The sequence below is a fragment of the Cydia splendana genome, chromosome 20, assembly GCF_910591565.1.
Source record: "Cydia splendana chromosome 20, ilCydSple1.2, whole genome shotgun sequence".
NCBI classification, from domain to species: Eukaryota; Metazoa; Arthropoda; class Insecta; order Lepidoptera; family Tortricidae; genus Cydia; species Cydia splendana.
Window position 1 is genome coordinate 16190081 of NC_085979.1, and position 19536 is coordinate 16209616.

The window sequence follows — 19536 nt, forward strand, 5'->3', positions numbered from 1 at the left end:
CAATATGTAAGCCGGCCCTAAGGCAAGTGTACACGCTTGTAGAGGCCTTATAGTAAAAAAATAAATTATGGATTATCTCCGAAATGGACTTAATTAGAACATCGGTGTCTTTGAGAAAGTTACTTGATTTAAGCTCAGGAATGCACCCTTGAAATTAACGGAAATCAAAAAAAACACGGTGTATTTAAAGCTCTTAGCACCATGTTATTTCAAGCTCTGCTCGCGAGGTCTACAGCTCACAGAGCCACTAGTTCTAAATCCCTTCAAATGTTAAATTATAGCAGCACCCTCAGTTGAGACAAGACTTATCTAAGATTCTAACCATCGCCGATGTACCTACCATCGCCCACGTCGCCCACACTGGTAACTGTACATCGGTGGACCTTATGCATTTTGTAACAAGGTCCACCGATGTACAGTTAGGAGTGTTGCTGTTTGTACCAAACATTCGATTTACAAAACCGTTCTGAAGATACCTACTACATGTAAATATTCATTCGTGTCAATCGGCGCGATTCGGGAAATGAATTAGAGATTCACTAGATATGAAATAGTAAAGATATGTGATGTTCCACGGCAAAAGGTAAGTACCTAATGGCGGCTGGCGCTTACGTCGCATAGCGCCGCAATAATATTATTGCGGCTCCATAAGGTACCTTTTGCCGTGGAACGTCACATATCTTTACTATTTCATATCTAGTGAATCTCTAATTCATTTCCCGAATCGCGCGGAATAACAAATACAAACATCCTTTCACCCTAACCGCATAATATCAGAGGTAAGAGGTAAATAAGCAACATAGTTAGCTCGCGCCAAACATACACTCGCTCGTTCTGTAACGCAGTCACATGTGCTCGAGCTGAAATTCTTATTGATTTGGTAAACTCGGTAACATGTCTTTCCCTTACGCGGAATAGAGGTGTTACGCCAATGTTACGCACACGAGATAATTAAATGTTATACCTTTAAACGAGCAATTGTTGTTTAGATATTTATATATGTCGGGGATCTCGGAAACGGCTCTAACGATTTCAATTTTTGTTATGTGGGGGTTTTCAGGGGCGAAAAATCGATCTAGCTAGGTCTTATCTCTGGGAAAACGCGCATTTTTGAGTTTTTATATGTTTTCTGAGCAAAGCTCGGTCTCCCAGATATTGAATGTAAAGAGTACACCGAATGATTGCTGCTCTTGCCTGCGCATGTGACGCTGAGGCAGCATGACTAATGACTATTAAATCTAAAATGTACTTGGCTTTTGGAGGATAGTGATGGAATCAATACCGGGCCATACGGGGCTATTGGATAATAAAACTGGATGCCCGCCTAATATAACGGTAGGTATCTAATTTTTAGTGTCCGACCGAAACATGTTTTTTTGCCGAAACCGAAACCGAAAGCGAATGTTCGGCTTTGGCTCTAGTTTCGGCCGAAACCGAAACCGAAACTTTTGTAGACTTGTTAAAATCGTTGAAAAAATGTCATAAAACCGCTTTTACACGCATATTATGGGGCTGTCAACACACAATGTCCTTGAAATTGATGTTACTTAAAATTACTAGAGTTAGACCAAGATAATTCTGCAACGATTTTGATAACACACGCAGTGCAAGTGTTATTTTAAACGTCAAAACTTCTATGAAATTGTGACGTATAAATAACATTTGCACTAGTTGCACAGCGTATGCTATCAAAATCATTGCAGAATTTTCTCAGTCTAACTCTATTTATTCATCAGTCAAGCTAACATGTTGATACAGGGTCAACCAAAAAAAAACAACCAAAAACGCGAGCGCAGCGAGCGCGAAATTTTTTGTTAACAATATCGCAAGGCCGGGTACCGATCTTCACCTGGGCCTAAAAGTCCGAAATGCCCCAGTGAGGCGAACTTTCATGCGAAGTCAAAGCCGTGCTTCAGGCTTCAGGATAAGTAGTTGAGCACAGACTCCAACCAATGTCCATTGTATTAAAAAGCGAGCATGGCGCAGCGAGGCCAAAAGCTAAGCTGAAGTAGAGGACATGTGGAACACAAACCAAAGGTAAATTGAGGTAAAAAGTGAGGCTAAGGTCGAGCATTCGAATGAAAAACTGTACTGGGGACACTTTTAAGGGATTTTTCTTCGTTTTAATCAATAGTCAGCTGTCCAGCCTCGCAAAATATTAACTATTGAGAAAATCAACTTTGCGGCACTAGTGAATAGAATCAGGCGTTACTTTGCGGAAATCCATACTAATTAAAACCAAAATATTACTTTGCTAATCCGCGAAAAGATAACGTGCTAGTCAATCAGTGCTAACCCGTTATACTTACTTGCGTATTTTTACATGCAATTAATATTCCCACCCTCCCACCGCAAAAATAAATACGCAAATAAATATAACAAACCACCACCAAAAGAATAAACCTCGACACGTGTTTCGCCTCTCTACGAGGCATCCTCAGGAGTTGTTGACGGTCTGACGCCCGGCAACGGAATGACCTGTCTAGAATGGTCGGCCATATTTATACCTTGACCACTTCCCCTACCGTGCAAGTGTGAGTGAGATGGAAAAATTCGTAATAACGGCGATGACGCAACATTCAATTGTTCGTTAAGAATCATGCCCCTATTGTTGTACCTAATTATTTCCAGTTGTTCCAGAACACCCAAACGCAATCCCTTTTCGCAAACATGTAAAATATCAAAAGAATGATTCTCAGATAAAGTGTGACCTGTATCTAATAAGTGCTTTGCAAAATTGGACTTCTCTGGATGGTTATGTCTATATGACGCAACATGCTCTTTATACCTAGTAGTGAAACTACGGCCCGTTTGCCCCACATACACTTTATTGCAATCGTCACAGGTAAGCTTATAAACTCCAGACTTTTTCCCATTCTCGATCTTATCTTTGCCATTGCAAAGCTTCGAGTGCAAAGTATTATTTGTCTTAAAGGCCACAGGAATGTCGTTAGACTTCAAAATTTTGTAAATTGCATCAGACAACTTGCCAACATAAGTTATGCTCGCTTTATATTTCTTAATCGGTTCAGAGGATCGTGCCGCATACAACATAGTGTTGACCATACTATTCCGCTTTTTCCTGATGATACCATCCACAACAGACTTATCGTAACCATTCGTGTTTCTGATGAACACTATCAGATTGAATTAAATAATATTTATCACTTAGCAGTTTCGAATGGTTACGATAAGTCTGTTGTGGATGGTATCATCAGGAAAAAGCGGAATAGTATGGTCAACACTATGTTGTATGCGGCACGATCCTCTGAACCGATTAAGAAATATAAAGCGAGCATAACTTATGTTGGCAAGTTGTCTGATGCAATTTACAAAATTTTGAAGTCTAACGACATTCCTGTGGCCTTTAAGACAAATAATACTTTGCACTCGAAGCTTTGCAATGGCAAAGATAAGATCGAGAATGGGAAAAAGTCTGGAGTTTATAAGCTTACCTGTGACGATTGCAATAAAGTGTATGTGGGGCAAACGGGCCGTAGTTTCACTACTAGGTATAAAGAGCATGTTGCGTCATATAGACATAACCATCCAGAGAAGTCCAATTTTGCAAAGCACTTATTAGATACAGGTCACACTTTATCTGAGAATCATTCTTTTGATATTTTACATGTTTGCGAAAAGGGATTGCGTTTGGGTGTTCTGGAACAACTGGAAATAATTAGGTACAACAATAGGGGCATGATTCTTAACGAACAATTGAATGTTGCGTCATCGCCGTTATTACGAATTTTTCCATCTCACTCACACTTGCACGGTAGGGGAAGTGGTCAAGGTATAAATATGGCCGACCATTCTAGACAGGTCATTCCGTTGCCGGGCGTCAGACCGTCAACAACTCCTGAGGATGCCTCGTAGAGAGGCGAAACACGTGTCGAGGTTTATTCTTTTGGTGGTGGTTTGTTATATTTATTTGCGTATTTATTTTTGCGGTGGGAGGGTGGGAATATTAATTGCATGTAAAAATACGCAAGTAAGTATAACGGGTTAGCACTGATTGACTAGCACGTTATCTTTTCGCGGATTAGCAAAGTAATATTTTGGTTTTAATTTGCGGCACTAGTTGAGCGTAGCCTTTAGCCTCGCTTAAAATTTGCCATTAGAGGTAGATAGGAAAATGACTGAATAAGTGAGTGAATAAGAGCGAAAAAGACCTCGTTCTACTCGGGCCTAACTGATACTCGGCCAACGGCTACGTGCGACAGTGCTATCTCATTCACTCCGATACGATTAGACAGTGTGCGCGTTATAGGTATTGACAGCCTCTTAAGAGCGCTATTACATTTCGGCGTTGAGCGAGTTTAGGTATTTTACGCGCTGCGGCAGGCCGTGCGAGCTTAGTATGCCGATCCCTTCTACCACACTCGCACTACAATGATGGATTAAACATTCTTGATCCTTCGCGAAGCATATTGAAATCAACCATAACAACACTAACTGTGCTTAACTTTTAAAGTCCTAAAACTGTTATTTGGTAAGTACGAAAATACTAAATGCAGTGCAAATGTAAGTGTGTGCAGTGTTCATAAATTAATTTTTCATCTATTTTTGACGATTTTTGACCCCCCCACCCCTCAAATCATCCAAAAATCATGCTTCGGATGACTCTGTTTCCTCCTACGTCATACTACCATCATCCGATGTCCAGACCCCCCCCCCCCCCCCCTCCTTCCATTTGAAACGACGTAATTTATGAATAGCCCCATACTCGTACTTATGAAGGTATAAGTATTACTCGAAATAAATTATAGGTACTCGCTTATTTACATGTTTCGTCATAGCATTTGGTACCTATAGGTTGTAAAGTTTGTATCAACGAGGGTTTAAAAACGAACTAGTATTGAGGATCTGATGATAATGATGATGATTAAGGTGGTCACGGATACCAATCAACCATGTAGTAACATGATTAGGCTCGTTTGATTCGTCTCAACAAGATCTTTGACACTGAAGATACACAGGGTCTGATGATGGAGCTGGAAGGCGGCCACGGGTACCAGTCTATCATGTAACTAAACCACTTCGTGTTTGGGCTCGTTTGATTCGTAGCAACAAGATCTTTGACACTGAAGATACACAGGGTCTGATGATGGAGCTGGAAGGTGGCCACGGGTACCAGTCTATCGTGTAACTAAACAACTTCGTGTTTAGGCTCGTTTGATTCGTCTCAACAAGATCTTTGACACTAGGTGATACACTAAACACGAAGCCCAAACACGATGCCCAAACACGAAGCCCAAACACGGAGCCCAAACACGAAGTGGTTCAGTTACGTGATAGACTAGTACTCGTCGCCACCTTCGAGCTCCATCATCAGACCCTGAGTAGTATCTTGTGTCAAAGATCTTGTTGCGACGAATCAAACGAGCCCAAACACGAAGTGGTTCAGTTACATGGTAGACTGGTACCCGTGGCCACAGTCCAGCTCCATCATCAGACTCTGAGTACTAACTTTTGTCAAAGATCTTGTTGCGACGAATCGAACGAGCCCAAGCACGAAGTGGTTTAGTTGCATGGTTGATTGGTACCGGTGACCACTTTCAGGCTCCATCATCAGACCCTGAGTACTATCTGAACACCAGCTTAGCGAGGAATGCCTCAAACTTGAGACAAGCTGCATTTAAATATTCATGTATGTATAAGTACTTACCATCTTTTTCTGTCCCTTCCGCAACTGCCATTCAAACTCATTTTTATTGTTTTACGTAGTTCTTAATTTAATTCTCAATATGTTTTGTCGTAGTTCTAGTAATTGTAGTTAGTATGTATTATTTTCGCTTATAAAACTTTCCAACACGTGAACTATGGCTCACGTATATTTGTTGTTTTTGCTTAACGCGTTTTAATCCTTGCTGTGTTGTAACAGATGGCGCCAACTGCTCGACACTTATGTCACAATTGGTCGCGTTCACATTTTAGTCTTTCGCCATTATTTCTTTTGGTTTTTATTTTATTTCCATAAAATGTAATTATTTTATAATATTAATGAATTACTGTTATTTATTTATTTCCAACTCGTTTGTTTTTTTGCCACTGTTCATTATTTAAATGTTGTGTACTATCCGTTTCCGTGATTCACTCGTCCATGGCCCCGACGGAAGACCAGCGTTGGCCCATTTAGGCTAACACCATGCTGAGTCGGGACCATTTCGTGGCTATTTACTTGTTCTGTTATGTAATGATATGTGTTGTAATGTTAAGTGTAAATTTTAATTTTCGTTCTTCTTTTTTTTTTCTCTTGTCTGTTACCAATTTTTTATGCCACGAATAAACTATTTCTATTTCTATTTCTATCTATTTCTATTTCTATCTTGTGTCAAAGATCTTGTTGAGACGAATCAAACGAGCCCAAACACGAAGTGGTTTAGTTGCATGGTTGATTGGTACCGGTGACCACCTTCCGGCTCCATCATCAGACCATGAGTACTATCTTGTGTCAAAGATCTTGTTGAGATGAATAAAACGAGCCTAAACACGAAGTGGTTTAGTTGCATGGTTGATTGGTACCGGTGACCACCTTCCGGCTCCATCATCAGACCCTGAGTACTATCTTGAGTCAAAATTAATACATATAGAATGTCAGGTCGTTTCAAATATTTTTAATCCTGTCCGGTAGTTTATTAAACTGTACCATTATAAATTATAATACTATAAAAACAGTGCTAGGATCAAAGTCTCTCGTTGCGGTTTACACGCACACAGTATAGCGTTTTACACGGCGCCCGCCGCACACAATGATAAAAAATCTCGTTGTCGCCGTTGAAAATGTGCGGAGCCGACCGACACACGTCCTGCCTCTACAAGCTCTGCCGCGGCACTGAGCTGGCGCAGCGCGCGTCATCGGTAATATAGAGTAGTTTTCAAAAAATTGCCAAAAAATTATAGTAGAATTTCATAAACACTAATGTATACCAACAGTATAAGCAAACGTTGCAGATTGCTTGAGTATGAAAATGACTTCGATATTAAGTAGATTTTCGTAGGAATTGACACTTGTTTCGGAGAGAAAATTGAGTTCGTTTTACTTTGATTTTCTCTTTCTCAAAGGTGTGTAGGAAAAATATCGTTTGATATGCCTAAAGTACAGGGTATTAGTAATACAAAATAGCCAGGTTTAGCAGAGTAAACTTCTCAACATTTCCAAATAAGAGCTTGCCATTCAGTGCTTCACGGGGTTTTTCGGAAACGACCATCAGAAAAAAAATCATTACTAATTTAATAAGTCCTTTTTCTAATATTTACAACGATATTTAAAAAGATAAGAAGACGCTTTTCCTGGAACAAGTACTCATTGTTTCTAATAATGAGCACAAAGTCCTGAATTTCGTCGACTAGTATCATCAATTTTGCGTTATTTCTTTTCTTGTAAGAGCGCTCTTAAGACTGACCTGGCTGTGGCTCTGGCCGGTCGACGAGTGGCGCCCTCGTTAGTGGAATTGTGTTTTATAAACCAATTAATTTCTGTACCTATACATGAATCAGTATATGTAGGTATTAATATTGTTGTCCTACTTATTCCCCAACTTTTGGTCTATGTCCGAAGTACCATTACGTAAGTTTCGGCCCGGCCGAAAGGTTCGGCCGTTTTTTGGCCGAAACCGAAACTACAGCCGAAACATGATTTTTTGCCGAAACTAGCCGAAACCGAAACCGAAACCGAACCTTCGGTCGGACTAATTTTATATCCGGCAGACAGTGACTTGATGGGCCACAAGATGGGTCAATAAACTTTTTTCTAAAGTTAACCTTTGCAAAGATATTAAAACATCCATCAATATGCGGTTATCCCACTAATACATTCGGACCACACACCGGAGCGGTCTCCAGATCCGCATCCAATGTGAAGACCGATTACATAACACAGAGTATACAATGCAACTTCGCCTATACCTACCTATTCATACATGTGCATAAACACAGAACTACACATACAAACAAACAGCCTTTCACTCTAAACGCATACCTAGACGCGTACTATAACCTAACGTTTGCACTCCACCGGGAAAAAACATACATATGTACATTCGGAAAAAAACAGTCTTTGTCAGTCGGGCAAAAATATACAAACAAATCTTGTGGCTTCTTCGGCTCGACTCGAATAGGCTCCCAGAATAGGCCTGATGACAAATTTTGAAAACCCTTTTAATATCGTTGGTACACTTGTATTAGTTCCGAAAAACACTATATTTCAGTTATACTCATAAGATTTAACATAGATAATTGCATTTTATTATAGCTAGTTTAAACTTCGCGCGAAAACGCCTCGCATGCCATTTGTGACGTCATCATTTAGTTGGTGGTAGGGTGGTAGATATTGTTTACATACTTACAGTTACGAATTTCCCTTGAATCCGAATGATATTGTTAATTCAGCACCATATATTACGATTAGGGATGATAAATACATTACAAAAAGTTATCACAATAACTCATTTTACACAAAAACTCTCACACGGTTGCAGTTTAAGATTAATTATTTAGATACATGTACATTTTGAGTGAAAATCACCGAACGCCGGTTTTTTTCTTTTTAATTTTTAATTTTTTCTAGTTACGACAGCCAACATGGCAATGATAGTTCCATTCAGCCAAATAATTAAAAAAGTTTGTTGTTGAAATATAGTATTATTTTGCATTTTATTTAAATAATAAGTATAATAACAAATAGATATCTACTTTATATCGTGTAATAATATTTTTTGGACGTAATAAATGTTTAGTGGCGAAATAACATTTTTTTTGCACCTTTCGAACTCTTTGGTGCCCACGTATAGATTTCGGTCAATGAGGTTGTCTATGTTGCTCTAAGAAATATGTTATGGATTGATGACGTCACTGTTTAGAACGCTTCTGATTGGCGTTTCAGTAAAAATGGCCGATTGGAGAATTTTGCACTTTTATTTTATTGAATATATTAATAATCCTTCAGTTTATACTGAGATTGGACCATTTTTTAGAATCATATTAACATATATGTTTCGTTGAAACCATTATTTCCATGATTCTTTGTTACTTGCAACAGGCCTATTATGCAAATTTGGTTTTAGTTACTGTAAATTACTAAATATAAGTAGATATAGATATTTATGATGTTGTACACTCAACCACCGTTCTTCTAATAACTAATCATTGTTTATTTATCCGACCAGAGATATAACAATTAACCCCTCGTGCGGCGATCATAAATATTACGCATGCGCGAACTGGCAGTAGACTCAGTTCAATGCGCGCGCGGCCGGTATACACGCGACCTATTTCATTGATTTTTCGCATATATTCTAAATTATTAGATACCTATAATTTTTTGTTCGATTTATAATATTCTTGAAAAATAGTTAAAATGGGCGCTTAATTTTATTTTCATTAGAGTTTAACATTACTTTGCCAGATATTAATTATACTTGATATTTTGGAATAATACCTAAACATGGTGAACAAAGTGTACAAATTAGGTTCACAAGTGATGGAGAAGAATGGGAGCAAACATAATCAAGTTTTAATGTCCATAGTTGGTAAGTTTATAAACTCTATAAAAACAAAAACAATGTCAAAAGTTTAATAATGTTTGCCATTTTTAGGGTTCCGTACCCAAAGGGTAGAACGGGACCCTATTACTAAGACTCCGCTGTCCGTCCGTCCGTCCGTCCGTCCGTCTGTCACCAGGCTGTATCTCACGAACCGTGACATTTGAAATTTTCACAGATGATGTATTTCTGTTGCCACTATAACAACAAATACTAAAAAGTACGGAACCCTCGGTGGGCGAGTCCGACTCGCACTTGTCCGGTTTTTAGTGTTCCGTACCCAAAGGCTAAAAAACGGAACCCTATTAATAAGACTCCGCTGTCCGTCTGTCTGTCTATCTGTCTGTCACCAGGCTTTCACTCATAAACCGTGATATCTAGATTCTAGACAGTTGAAATTTTCACAGATGATGTATTTCTGTTGCCGCTATAACAACAAATAGGTAACTAAAAACAAAATTCAATAATTATTTAATTAGGACTCCCATACAACATACGTGATTTTTTTTGCTAATTTTAATTTTTAACAAGCAGAAATGTCTGCTAACGATGCTACTTAATTTAAGCTTAGAATAAATTTAAAAGTGGAAAAATTACTGTCTTGGGTGAAACTTGAACTCACGGCCTCTGGATCGATACTCCAGCGCTCTGCCATCTGAACCACCAAGACCTCATCCATAGCCAGCAAATCTTTCCACCATATTACGGGAGCGCTGGAGTATCGATCCAGAGGCCGTGAGTTCAAGTCTCACCCAAGACAGTAATCTTTCCACTTTTAAATTTATTATAAGCTTAGTAGCATCGTTAGCAGACGTTTATGCTTGTTAAAAATTAAAATTAGTATGGGTAGCACATCGTAACTGGTGAATTTCCAATGTAACTTGGAACTCCGGTAGCCGTTTAAGAAGTGTAACACTCTTAAGGTAGATGTCGCTAGGGTCCCCTTGACCCGTAGTATGGTGGAAAGATTTGCTGGCTATGGATTAGGTCTTGGTGGCTCACATGGCAGAGCGCTGGAGTATCGATCCAGAGGCCGTGAGTTCAAGTCTCACCCAAGACAGTAATTTTTCCACTTTGAAATTTTTTTTGCTGTTTTTTGCGTAATGGTACGGAACCCTTCGTGCGCGAGTCCGACTCGCACTTGGCCAGTTTTTTTATCCAACTGCGCGCGGCGTAGGCCGGGTTACGTTTTGATACTGCCCTCAATCATCTTCTAAGCTACAGAATGCATTCTAACTGAGTCAGAAGTTAGAGCCTGAAGATGGTTGCATTTTGATTTTTCAATGGGTTGCAATTTTTTTATGGCGATGTCTGGCTGGATGGTTCCAAGAAAAGATTGTTTGGTAGGTAATAAAAATAGCCTCAGAGTTATTGCGCGATTTACCTATAATTATATATTTGCAGAGGATTATACATTAAAGTCCAAAGCTTTTTTAAAACCCTACGACACAGTTCACTCATCATATGTTCGATAGTAATTATCAGCTATGTACACGAAAGTATCATCTGTGGACGAAAAGTATCATCTGTGGACACGAAATATGTACCTACCTACTTATTATATGTAAATAATAGTTATTTGTTTTACTAGGGGGAAAAGTTGTTTAACCTCTCGTGCTACTATTGATACCCGAGCAAGCGAAAGATTCGAGAAATTGAACCCATGAGCGTAGCGAGTGGTTCGAAAAATGGAATCAAGAGCGTTGCGAGGGTTTCTACACGAGGGTTAAACTAATTTCACCACACCAACAGACATAAATATTAACTGTAAAATATCAAATAAATACAAAGCAAATCAATTCAAAATTATTGTTATTAAATACCTATTTATCATTCAACATCATCATTTAAAAGTCAATTCTACCTGCCAACGAAAGGAAATAACTCAAAATTTGGTCCGTGTGTTTGTTCCCTGTTTCGTTTATCTGGGGGCACGGTAGTGCCCCCGCCAAGACGAGCAAAGCGAAGCGCAAGGGCACTACCTACTTGTTCTCGAAGCGCTTCGTCGTTTTTTTGAACCCTCATAACTTGGGTTTGGATTATACCAGATAAACAAAATTCCCGCGATATGATGTCAATAATAGACTTATTAAACATAAAAATTTTCAATTGCGTAGCTCTTATACTTTAGATTTTATTCATATCTAAAAAACCCCGATTTCGTCACAGACTCACTGTTGATCATCAAAACCTCTAGGGTACTTCCTGAAGTCCTAGGAAGCTGAAATTTGGTATGTAAGATAGTATTAGTACACAAACAACAAAATAATTCAAAAACTTGAAATTTTTTGCCCCTAAGGGGGTGAAAAGGTGGGTGGAATTTTGTATGGGAAATCAATAACCGCTGAACCGATTGAGTTGAAATTTGGTATGTAGATAAGTAGTTTTTGTAATGGGGAATGGTATAGAATAGTTCTCAACCCCAAAATCACCCCGTAAGGATGAAAAAGGGGTGGAAAAGGGCGTTAGGGGAAAAAGGGGTTGAAGTTTTTATGGGGAATCAGTAAAAAGCTGATTGTATAAAAGATGCCCAGGTACGTATTTCAGGATTTTTAATAGTAGGTAGGTACTTAAATCACACGCGCAACCCTTTAAATTAAGGGATGGAAGATTGTCATAAGCAACTTACAATTACAAAAAGAAGTGAAATCCCACCAAAAACATTTTCATGTAAAATGTTGCCAAGACGAAACCATAAGGCTCGTACTGACAAAAAGTTATCAGATCTCTTGTAGAGCCAAGCTTCTAACTCTACAAGCCCTAACTTCACAAACTCTACACCTTAGTCAAAATATGTGGTTTGGCCGTTCCGTTACTCCAAGAACTATTGTATTATAACAAATAATGAATAGTGAATACATTTTTCACCTTACGTCCATGTGACAGTAGCGAAACGGCCAAGCCACATATTTTGACTAAGGTGTAGAGTTTGTGAAGTTAGGGCTTGTACAGTTAGAAGCTTGGCTCTACAAGAGATCTGATAACTTTTTGTCAGTGCGAGCCTTATGGTTTCGTCTTGGCAACATTTTACATGAAAATGTTTTTGGTGGGATTATGTTTACATATAAGTATAAAGTAAAAGTACCCTGTTTTTTAAAGATCGCAAACTGTTTATTATACATAATTATCTTTTCTTACATAACTAACGTATACCAATTATACCATCAAACATAAGTACCTACCTAGGTATATGTATACCTACCTACCTACCTATAGGGCATGCGACCTACCTATACACAGTGCTCATAAAAAAGCAATAAAATTCGGTAGCTGCTTACAAATATTTGCCGATAATTTCGTTTCCCAACGATTATTTGCTTATGAGTTATGCTATAACTATTTTCGAATATAAAATTCTTGTTACCCAAAACGGTCAGATAAAACACGCATACTGTACTTACTCAATACAGAATTCCCAACAATCGGGCCGAGACAGAGGTCACCTTTCTAAGTAGGTATATATTGGAATTTCTAGATTATATTATGGTCTGTGACTATCGTCTTGAGATTAGATTTACCTAACTACTTACTTATAATATCAGCTTTAAATTCCTTAGGCGTCTCTTAAAACCTTCTCTGACCAACATTTATCATCATCATACGCAAAAATTCCACGCATAGCCACAGAATAAGTAATAGTACTACCGTACCACAAGTTAGCAAATAGGTATAGGTAGGTACCTTAACCTTACTTGAATAGTACTTAAGTACCTAGATTGTTAACCAAGGGATGAAAGGCACTAATTTCTGCCGAGGTAGTTTGGCGCTCGAACGCAGTGAAAGCGCCAATAGTCCGAAGCTGAAATAATGCCTTTCATCCGAGTTAAACACTCTACTTTTAATTTCGAATACGAGGAAAGTAAAATGCATGTGTTTTTTTTTAAACATGACTAAGTATGTACCTATAAATGTTTATATTATTTTTTGAGGGTATACTTTCAATTAACAATCTAGGCAAAAGTATCGTTATTTTATGGGGAGTCAAATATCAGAATGTAAATTGTATAACAAATCCATTTATACCCAAATTTCAATTACTTGTCGTAAAAAAAATGCTCTAGTGCAGAAACGTATCATTTTCTGCACACCTTTTTGAAACAACCATGACCCTCTTTGATACCTCTAAATATAATAAATACAAATCGCCTACAAATCATATCATTCTCGCTTTATTGTAATTACTTAAACGGAAATAATTAATAATGTGTGAAAATCCTGAAAGTTTTAATAAGTCCCTCTTCATCCTTTCGTTTCGCAAATGCAATTACTTACTTATCATAAATATTCAGTGCCAATTGAGAATCTTCGTTTCGTCTCTGAAAACCACAACATTCTGACATGATTGGAATGATTATTTATACCTATCTTTAATCCATACAATGTTTCATAATTTAATGTCATAATTCTTGAAACTGTACATCATAAGACAATGTCACATCATACGGATATAAGACACGTGTGAATATTTTGGCACGGTGTGTTGCTCGCACTAACGAACCGGTGAGCTACGAATAAATCTAGTTTCAATAATAATGTCTAATTGTTTATCTGCTGATGTCAATAACCTGGTCTAGTTGCATTTTATAAACTGCTTGTAACATGCAATCGCTGTTTGCCTCCCTTTATGACACACTTTTATTTAGCTTCACCGCGTATACAGTATTTGTTTAAATCACTACACACCTTATAAACCCGCGTCTATCTGTCTGTATGTGCGCAATAAACCCAAAAACAACGGATTTTCATGCGGTGTTCACCTATCAATAAAGTGATTCTTGGGGAAGGTTTAGGTATACATATCATTTGTTAAGCTTTACCCGTGCGAAGCCGGAGCTCGTCGCTAGTTGTTTTAAAATAAGGTGAAATGATATGAACCACTTTCTTGTATCTGATTCGGCTGAAATTTGGAGTAGGTAATCCATTAATTTGAAAAAAAAATTGACAGTAACTTTGTACCTAATCAGTGCGGTTATTAAAATAGTTCTCAGAGATACCATTATCAAGGGTAACTGTAACGTTTCCCTTAAGTACATCATCATTATCATATCACCCGAAAATTATTTGCTGGGCCTTTGCCCTTTGGCCTCGACTAAAAATGGTCTATTACCTTCATCTAATCTTATTATCAATTTCAGTATTTGTTGAAAATTCTGCCCAAGTTAAGTTTAATGAATGTGGTTAGTTGTATTGTAAACCCACTCCATGTATTCCTAGTTTGACGATGCACGTAGGTATTATTAGATGAAGTTCATGAACGTGACACAATCTATCATCATTTCTAGAAGGTACGAATCTGTATATATGTCTGTTTTCATTCCACGTCTATTCTATGAGATAACAGTGTAAGTAACTAAATTTTCAGGAAGAGAACATCCGATACATTTATGAGTCCACCATCCAGTTTAAATCTATTACCTATTTAAGAACAATCGTATCTGGGTATACTTACCAAAAATCCTTTACCGAAATCGGTTCATCCGTTTGGGAGTTTCGATGATGCCCCAACAACCACAAATATAAGTATAATTATCTCCTCTTTTTGCGTCGAAGGTCAAATACATAATACCGAAACAAATAAATCGTATGTCACTTCCACGGCTGAAACAATTCCAACGCGCGTTTAAATCTGCCAACAACCTTAACCTACACATAAAAGCCTAGGTACTTCAAGATTCAGACAGATTGTCTTTTATTTACAGTTTTCTACAGGAAATGGCTACTCCTGGCTTATGTATGTCGTAGCTAGATGTAGATCACTACCCACTCATCAAGCATCTCTTACGGGCCTAATGTAATGAAGGTACGTTCTAGCGTCACATCACCTGCCAACGTTAATCAGTAGGCCAGAGACACATGAATATGTGAATGTATAATTGTGTATAGATTTTCCATTATCTCATGTTTCTCAGCGACACCATTGTGTTGGATAATGAGGAGCAGCGGGTGTCGTGTGCTGAAGAAACAATTAGCAAGAGCCAGACGAAATTAGATTCTATTGCAAAGTGACAAAGACTAACATCTGTAATGATATCTGTACGTAATTGTCAACAATCGATGGTGCTACTTGCGAGCTACCTCACCCAACTATTTACCTGAGTAATTAATTCATAATAAATAATGTAACGCTTCCTGAGTCCACTTAATTTTGATTAAGTGTATTAGGGTAAGTTGAAATTAGGGGTAAGCCAAAAAGTCGTCCGTGATTCTGAATGAGGTGTAATATTTTATGTTTTTAGTGCTGATAATACTCGTATTATCGTATAGCTCCAACTGCCATAGATACAACATGTATGAAAAGAGATGTAACGTGGCAATTAGACGCAACCCAAATTTATCTGAACTATCTGAAGCTAAAAAAAGATATCGTCTAAAAACATTGGGATTAATTATGCAAACATGAAATTCCAGCCATATTTGACCCTAAGCCTCGCTTCCTCAGTCAGCCAAATGTAGCACATTTTCTACGATTGATATAAAATAGGTATAAGTACCTATTACCTATTTAGTAAAAAATTGTTTCACGGTTCTGCCAATTCACGACGGAATTATTTTTAGAATTTCTCGTGACTGGACTTTTTTGGAGACATTTCCTTTCCTTGTACATTCCGAAATTTATTTCCAGTAGCTATTCAGTGAACTAGAAAATCGAATTAGCAGGTAGCCCCTTAATCGTATTGTTGTTGTTCCAGTGTGCATGCCGATCCTCGCGTACGGCACAGCAATGGGCTGGATCTCGCCGCACCGCGCGCTGCTGACCGGGCCCGACTCGCCTGCAGGCGAGCCGCTCACTGACGATCATGTGTCGTGGATGGCGAGCATCATGTTCATCTTCGCGCCCATTGCCGTGTTTGTGTTTGGAGTGGCAGTCGATAAATTTGGACGGAAGAACGCGCTGCTTTGTTCTTCCGTACCAATTGCTGTGAGTATCTTTGACGATCTTTGTCGAGCCGGATAGGTACTGAATTTGTGTCCAAATTTGTGTCTGCCAGATTAGTATTATTTATAAACTTCGTCAATTTGCATTAGGGCTGTGCCAAACATCAAATTTTAGTAAGATCTAGTAGAATCTGTCTACGCTAATTTTGTGCCGACTTGCTATCAGAGTCAATGTATGGTCACGCTAGCACTTGGTGGTAACACATGGCGTGCTGAATTAGTGTACCTATATAGACTCCACCGTCTAATATGAATTCTAAGCCTCTGTTTTTGTGAGGCAGCTGGGCTGGGCCGTGAAGCTTGCATGCGCGCAGCCGGGCGCGCTGGTGGCGGCGCGCGCGCTCATCGGCTTCGGCTCGGGCGGCGGCTTCGTCGTGTGCCCGCTCTACGTCAAGGAGATCAGCGAGGACAGCATCCGCGGCATGACCGGCACCTTCGTTATATTCTCACAGGTGAGCTGGTGCTCAGTCAGTAGTCTTAAGCGTGCGGTTGTTGATGTTGTATGCGATAAACGCAGCGTTGAACGCATGCGATCAGCGAATTGTAGAAAAAATTACAATACGTTTACCGCTGCTGCGTTAGTGTGTGGCAAATGCATCGCGTTTAATAACGCTGCGTTTATCGCATAAAACAACCCCGTGCTTTAATTTCAAAAACTGATGTACAAGTGTATTTACAGCCCGATTCGAACTTTAAGATACGTCAAATATTACGACTAGATACGATATGGATTAGATATGTCAGTGTCAAAAGTGACGTTTCTTCAAACAAAAACGTCGCTTTTGACACTTGTTTGACACTGACATATCCAATCCATATCGTTTCAATATCTAGTATTTGACGTATCTCATTGTTCGAATACGGCTGAATCTCAAGTGAAGTATTTATTAAATAAGTTTTTGGCAAAAATTTCATTTTTGGTACGAGCTTCTATCGCTGACTGTACTTTTCTTTACATAGGCAACTAATACTCATCGAGACTATGCTAAAAACCCCAAACACAATTAGGTTGCGCTGTTTTATCACAGAGTAGGTACCTATGACCAACTCCTGTCTCTATCATCAGATCAGCTCGATTATACCATCATATTGCATTGTCACCCGACTTACATATGCACGCAAATTTTCAGTTTCATCGGAAACCGGGAAGTGGGTCAAATTTAACTTGCACCTTACATTGCAAGTTAAATAAAAGCTTGTAATAGGCTGGGTGGATGTTGCCTAGACTAGTTAGGGGGTGAACGAACTGCGAAGGCTGGCGAACTGTCAAGTTTCGCAAGATCTGGGAACTGCCCCTTCTACCCCACCTACCTAATAACGTAATAACTAGTAAATAAAACTCTCTACGCAATTATGGCGGAAAATGCCTTCCATCATTTTGGAAAAGAGCTGATACTTTTTAAACTTCTCGATCGATGTTTATCAATCATAGCTAAGAATCACCGAAAGGAAACTCGCTTTTGGCAAAAAAAAAACGCATTGAATCGGTCCGTCCGTTTGAGAGCTTAGGATGCTAACAAAAAACACACAGGCATTGGCGTCAAACTTATAAGTATAACACCCCTCTTTTTGCGTCGGGGGTTAAAACTATAAGTATAATGGTAATGATAAACGGACGTAGTCGGTCTCTGATCAGCATGGTCGATTCGATGCTACATGCTACGTGTAAGGACTTGCAAATGAAACAACGACATAGACCGAGTGTTTTGTTTATCTGGTATAATCCAAACCCAAGTTATGAGGATTAAAAAAAACGATGAAGCGCTTCGAGAAAAGGTGCCCTTGCGCTTCGCTTTGCTCGTCGTACCGTGCCCCCAGATAAAGTTAACTAACAAAGTAACTAGATGCATGCCCTACAATTATGTCATTGAGAGCGGTGACCGTCCCGCTTCCCGCACGGGTCATTGGGACCTCATTTGGTACGGGTATCTCATTTGGGTATTCCTGGTTTGTACTTAAACCTACCACGGAACCTACTGTGTACCGAGCATAGGGATCGGTGATGACGGTGATGCACCCTACAATTTAGTATTTCTACTAAGTAATTTGTTGTGTTAGTTTATTTAGTACCTTATGGTTATAATCTCTAATTATTAGGTAGTTATACGTACCTACTTACAATTTTCTGAGATACTAGTGAAGCTAATAGCATAGCATTTTAACATTTGTATGAATAGGTATTGGCTGTTCGAATAAGTATCAAATAAATTTTATTTCTTATTACCCTATTAAGTACGTTTCTTCCTGTGAGACCTCGCTCTGTTCCTAATGCACATCAGGTTGGTCTGTGTCCTAATGTTATACCTACTAAAGGAAAGGCGAAGACGTCCCTGGAAACCTTACGCTATTTATTTAGTTCAAAGTAATCCGTCCCTTAGCCGGTTCCAATTACCATACTTTGAAGAAAGACCTACATATATTATTACGCCGCACCCATTTTACCCTTATTTCGGCAACATCCGAAATACTGAACTTTTGACCTTCCTTTTAGGGTTACATATATTTTTAGGGTTCCGCACCTCAAAAGAAAAAACGGAACCCTTAAAGGATCACGCGTGCGTCTGTCTGTCTGTCCGTCTGTCACAGCCCATTTTCTCCAAAAGTACTGGACCAATTAAGTTGAAATTTGGTACACATATGTAAATTAGTGACGCAAAGATGGACATGTAACGTAAACAAATGAATTTTAAACATGGAGTCCACTTTTGGGGGGTAAATGAGAAAATTAATAAAAACTTTTTACAAAAAAAAGCAAACCGACTTCAAAAAGGATGAAATAAAATATTATCCTTTTTGAAGTCTATGCGTTACCAACTGATATGTTTGAAGTCGGTGCCAAGCCAAATTTTGAAGCATACCATAATTTTGGTGCGATTCGATAAGGATGTACCTACGTTGGATTGCCTTACACGACGACAATGAACGTACTTTCTGTAGGTACAGTCGACGTTAAAAATATGTTTACACTTTTCGCCTTATTACAAAGGAGTAAGGTGCAAACATGTCTTTGACGTCGATTGTATCTAAGAACACACCTCAGAACACACGATCAAACCTT

General features: G+C 38.8%; 1 protein-coding gene across 1 annotated transcript in view; it reads left to right on the forward strand.

The window, feature by feature from the left end:
* Positions 1-9353: 9353 nt before the first annotated feature.
* Positions 9354-19536, forward strand: part of LOC134800561 (facilitated trehalose transporter Tret1-like) — a 32478-nt gene continuing 22295 nt past the window's right edge. Inside the window, exons 1-3 of the mRNA XM_063773048.1 lie at positions 9354-9530; positions 16232-16461; positions 16760-16930. Coding sequence (XP_063629118.1) covers positions 9446-9530; positions 16232-16461; positions 16760-16930 — 486 coding nt within the window. The 5' untranslated portion in view covers positions 9354-9445. The remainder of the gene's footprint in view (positions 9531-16231; positions 16462-16759; positions 16931-19536) is intronic.